This window comes from Neltuma alba, unplaced genomic scaffold (genome assembly GCF_004799145.2).
Source record: "Neltuma alba isolate B1F8T4 unplaced genomic scaffold, ASM479914v2 tig00003860_pilon, whole genome shotgun sequence".
In the NCBI taxonomy this organism is placed as follows: domain Eukaryota; kingdom Viridiplantae; phylum Streptophyta; class Magnoliopsida; order Fabales; family Fabaceae; genus Neltuma; species Neltuma alba.
The window spans coordinates 92,414-97,239 of record NW_021633453.1 but is presented as its reverse complement, the minus strand read 5'-3'; the positions used below and the strand labels follow the sequence as shown (position 1 = coordinate 97,239).

Here is a 4,826-nt window from a genome sequence, read left to right as displayed (position 1 = left end):
TCTGTAAAGATGGTCATTGGTATTCAGCATTGTCCCAACATTGTCTAATGCTATATCTCCGTGATATGCGGAAAATGAAGCAGTTGTGCCACCAATTGCAGCACCTATAAGCTTGCCGCCCCCAGCTGCTAATGTACCTCCAAAGACACCATCCAGCAAAGGCCCTGCAGCAGATCCAAGTTGTACAGATGATGCAGGAGAGTATAAATGACTTGAGGGTCTGCTCAGCACATGTGCCGTCAATGAACCATCATACAAGCTATTTCCATCCATATTACCACTAGTCCTTTGCTCATGCAAAAAGGAGAGTGGAGATGATACTAGAGGTGGATCTTTTAAATGCAACCTTGATCGCTTTGATTCTGGAGTCTTCAATTTGTTTGAAGAATCATTTTTATCCATTTTTCTCTTTGACACCACCTTGTCTTGGATTTTTCTATTGGCATCATCAATATCTTTTTCCAGTTTGCTTATCTTCTCCTTTAGTTTCGATCCAGGAAGAAATTCTGCGTGATCAATTTGGTGACCTTCCAAGCAATTTACTACAGACCTCAGAGTAGCTAAGTATTTTTCATCAGCTTGCTTCTGTGAAAGATCAACATGTATCGTCATAGTTAATATCCACAACAGAACAATGCAACGAATAAACAATGCTAATGCGCTTATCAGCCCATACCAATGCAGTAGCTGAACCACGAGTTTCTTGCTTAGTTTTCTTCCAAGAATCTTCAGACTTCTGCAAATATGAAGTCAAATTTGTCTGAGGGGAAAGTTTTTCTTCATATCCAAATATATATGCCAAGTCAATAGCTTCAACAACCATGCCCTTCTTCAACAATCCATCAGTAATATCTGTGGCAGTTATAAATAGCAAGGTTATACAAGGTTTAGGCTTCAGAACATTAGAAAACAACACGTTATTCATTCATCAACATTCCAGAAGAATAAATTAATCAATCAGAGAATAATGCAACAAAATATCAATTGTCATGACAAATTTAGCATCCAAAACAATTGGGAATAGTATACAAATGTCAAGAAGGAAAAAAAAATTAATATAATACATTGATCGGAAGAAAATCCAATTTTGTAAAAAGTGGATGTTGAGCAAGAATGTAACGGAAATCATGAAAATAAAGATGATAACTTAGAAGATGAAACCCTTCGCCACTGCAACCGGTAGAACTAATTGTTTCAAGAACTATAAATCCGATCAACACCCCTCATTACTTATACAAGGCATGGAAAGTACTAACCAACTCAATAAAGCTTTCAGCCCCTAAAATAAGATGAAACAGTCCACCAGTCACACAGAATAGTAAAAATTTAACGGATACATTGCACAAACAAGCCTTCAACATTTGTAATTTCTTCTGCCATGAGCTATCCTTAAAACCTATAATCTCTGAAAATATATACCTAGTAAGATGTTTATAGTAGGATGTTAACGTATTGGGTTGGGACAGGTTGAATGGAGTTTTCACCAGAATCTGCATGTTGCGTGAATTATAAACAGGCCCAAGTCCATATAAAAGGCACAAGGCCCGTCCCCGAACTCAGATCCAGGCATGTAACAAATTCAGGGTGAAGCCAGACTAGTTTACATCAAAACTATCAGAACTAAACTGGAATGATCATATTGCCCCCACCCCAAAAGGCCGCCTCGGGAAGGGGGGGGGCTACAATGATCTGAGGTTAAGCTCCAGCAAGAGATATTGGGGGAAATCATTCAGCTCCAGTGAAACAATTGTATCCTGGCTCTCCAAATGAATCTTGATGATCAATATTAATTATTCAAAGTACCATACTCGTATAGTTAGAAAAATCACAGACTACCCCTTGTTCTTCAGTTAGTTCTTAAACAGTCTTCACTGCTGCTTGCAGGCAATACTTGTTTTCCGCGCAAGATTCAATAACTGTTCAACACTTCGACTATCTCCGAGTGAAGTTGACTAAGGTAGCGAACTTTTTTTTTTTTTGGTTCGTTGAATAATTCCCAAGCTGAATGGGACCTAAGATGGGTAGCTCATATTTTAAAAGGTCAGTTGAAATGGATAACCTAAGAGGACTTAGCTTCATAAACCAAGAGCAGTAATTTCTGTATATCAACAAAATAAAATGAACCCTTCGCTGCAATTACAGTTCTGATTTCGAGTAGCAATAACACCATAGTTGATCGTATCCTCTACAGAGAACTTGTTTAGCAAAATTACACATGACTTGACAATGAGAAGCGTTACAACTAATAGCCTAATAGAGTGGCACAAACCTTCACAAAATTGTTGGCCCGGTTACGTGTCCTATAGATTCCATCCTATTGTCTTGGAACTCTAGTCTTAACCAAGAACACTTTGCCTTTTCTTCTCATTATAATTCTTTTATCCCCCTTCTAGTCAAACTAAGTGAGAAGCTGTAGAACTATATAGCTTAGTATAAAATTGTTAAAAATTGTTGAAACACGATACATAATCAGTGAGTCTCATGTGTGCAATAATGCCAATGAAATTATACAAAAAGCAGTACCTGAAACCTTCTTGAGAAGGCCACGAGACTGACGAAGGGCATGCATAATTTCCCTAGGATTGCTCAAACGAATCAAATCCCGTATCTCTTCGTGTCGGAAACCAGCTGGAATACCGAAGCAACCAACGAAAAGAATCAAACCCCTTGCATCAATCTCACAAGCCTTTGAAACACCACCCTCGACGATCAGTCTTTTCTTCCAGGCAGATGCAGACAAGCTAGCTTCTTCCTTCAAGGAAGGATCAATGTCTTTCTCATTATCAGTGCAACCGGACAAGAGATAATATTCCAAAACAAGAACTGAAGCTTGTCTAGCAGGAATCATGGGGGAGTCTTTGTTGTAAGCTCTGCTTCCCTGGAGAAAAAATCGCCCAATGCATTCAAAAACGAGTTTCAATGGTTTCGGGGCACTCTTGAGCGCCACGGGAACTTGCTCACGGAGTTTCTCTGGTTGTGATAGATTTGAGACTATATATTTACGGAGGCCACGGCTGCACATCGTTCGGCAAAGTGAAAGAACATCATTTAGGGACCCACCTCCGTCCCCATTCTCAGTTTTCTCTTTCAATTTCTGATTCGAATGCAATGCATTCTCCTTCACCAGAGTAGGCTGGGCACTCACAGGTTCCGTACTATGAACATTGCCTCCTGCCGAAGGAGTAGAAGACACTATCACCGTATTCTGCGTTGTATTGGAGGGAAGAGGAAGCTCTTTGGACCTCGTGTCGATGGCTTTGTCGATGAAATCCAGATGCTTTTGCAATTCATCAAACCTGCTCTTGAAAGCATTTATAGCAAAAGCTAGATTACCGAGTTCACTCACCGATTTCGCAATTTCAGCCGCACGCTTATCATCTCCATGCGCTGAAGAGACTGACGGCACCATCAATGGAAGCTGACCGTTTGAAAGATCATCTGGCTCTCCTTTGACAGGCTGGGACGATATCGATCGCAAAGACACTGAAATTGATGCTGCTGGGTCATGTTCCACCTTGACAGGTACATTACCAGTCATTGGGATAGAATTCAAGACAGTTGAGGGAATCGGCATGGAGGATGGATCAGAGCACAGATGCGAACCGAAGAGGGAAAGAACCCTAACCATATTAACAATTTCCGACGGAGGGGGAGGGGAAAAAAAAAAAAAAAACTCTGCCCCGGGCCCCGGTTGATCAAGACGACGACGCTCGACACAGAGTCGAGTTAATTTTTCTCTGTGAAACACCCCAAGAAATAAAAGGCAAAAATAATAAAGGAATCAATTCAATTTCAATATGATATTAACCGGATATTTCATATTTGGCTGGCAAAAAAATCATTATAACATATAAAAATATCTTCTTCTTCTTCTTTTAGATTATTAACCGTATATCTCATATTGGCTAAGGAGTATAGCTCCTATTGGACTCAAAAAAAACTACGGCTATTCGCGAGACGAATAGGGATCAGGACAGGCCCGTTCCAGTTCCATTCTGATGAACAGTAACGGGACAGAAAATCTGTCCCGTGTCCCGGTGCTGTCTCGGTTCTAATCAAGACGGGACAGGGACGTCCTGATATATATCTTTTATTTTTTTTAATTTTTTTTATTTCTTAAATAAAATCTGATTTTTTTAATTATAGTTTTTTGGGTTTAGGCTTTTTATAAAAACATCTTTTTATTTTCTTTTTTATTTGTTTGGACACTTTTCAACAAAAGCTCAAAATATTACATATAATAGTCATTAAAAATTCTAAACAAAAGCTTTTAACACAATAAAAACTTTCTAAAAATTCGAATCATCAATAATCTCAAATCATCAACAAATATAAAAACTCTAAATAAATATATCTATAGTTCCATATAATAGTCTCATCTTTAAAAAAATATTAAAAAAATATTATATAAATAGGAAAAAATTTAAAAAAAAAAAAAAAGGAACCGGGACAGGACGACCCTGTCCCGTGTCCCGTCCCGTCCCGAAAAATTTCAGGACAGATCCGTCCCATTCTAATAAGGCCAGAATTGGAACGGGCCGACCAGGATGGGCCGGCCTTGAACACCCCTAAAACAAACACAGGTACTTGCTACTTCCCCCTCTCGCTTTTTATAGAAAACATTGAATTCTATTAGGTAGATCAAAAGATTAATTAAGGATAATAAATAGATAAAATAAAAAAATTTTAAATATTTTTATTTATGATGAGGTGTGAGAGTGTAAAAAAGATAATAAGAAAATTATTATAATAGAAAGAATTATGAAAGAGAGAAAATATGTGATGGAGAAAGATGATAGTTTGAAAAATAAGATAATAAATATATT

General features: G+C 38.1%; 1 protein-coding gene across 1 annotated transcript; it reads right to left on the bottom strand.

The window, feature by feature from the left end:
• Positions 1-6: 6 nt before the first annotated feature.
• Positions 7-3,643, bottom strand: LOC114742683 (protein FRIGIDA; the record flags this gene model as incomplete). The annotated part of the gene is made up of 3 exons (XM_028930911.1): positions 2,524-3,643; positions 677-852; positions 7-585 (listed from the first exon to the last, which is right to left on the bottom strand). Coding segments are annotated over exons 1-3 (1,860 nt in total), but the record flags the coding sequence as incomplete, so codon positions are not given.
• Positions 3,644-4,826: the final 1,183 nt, after the last annotated feature.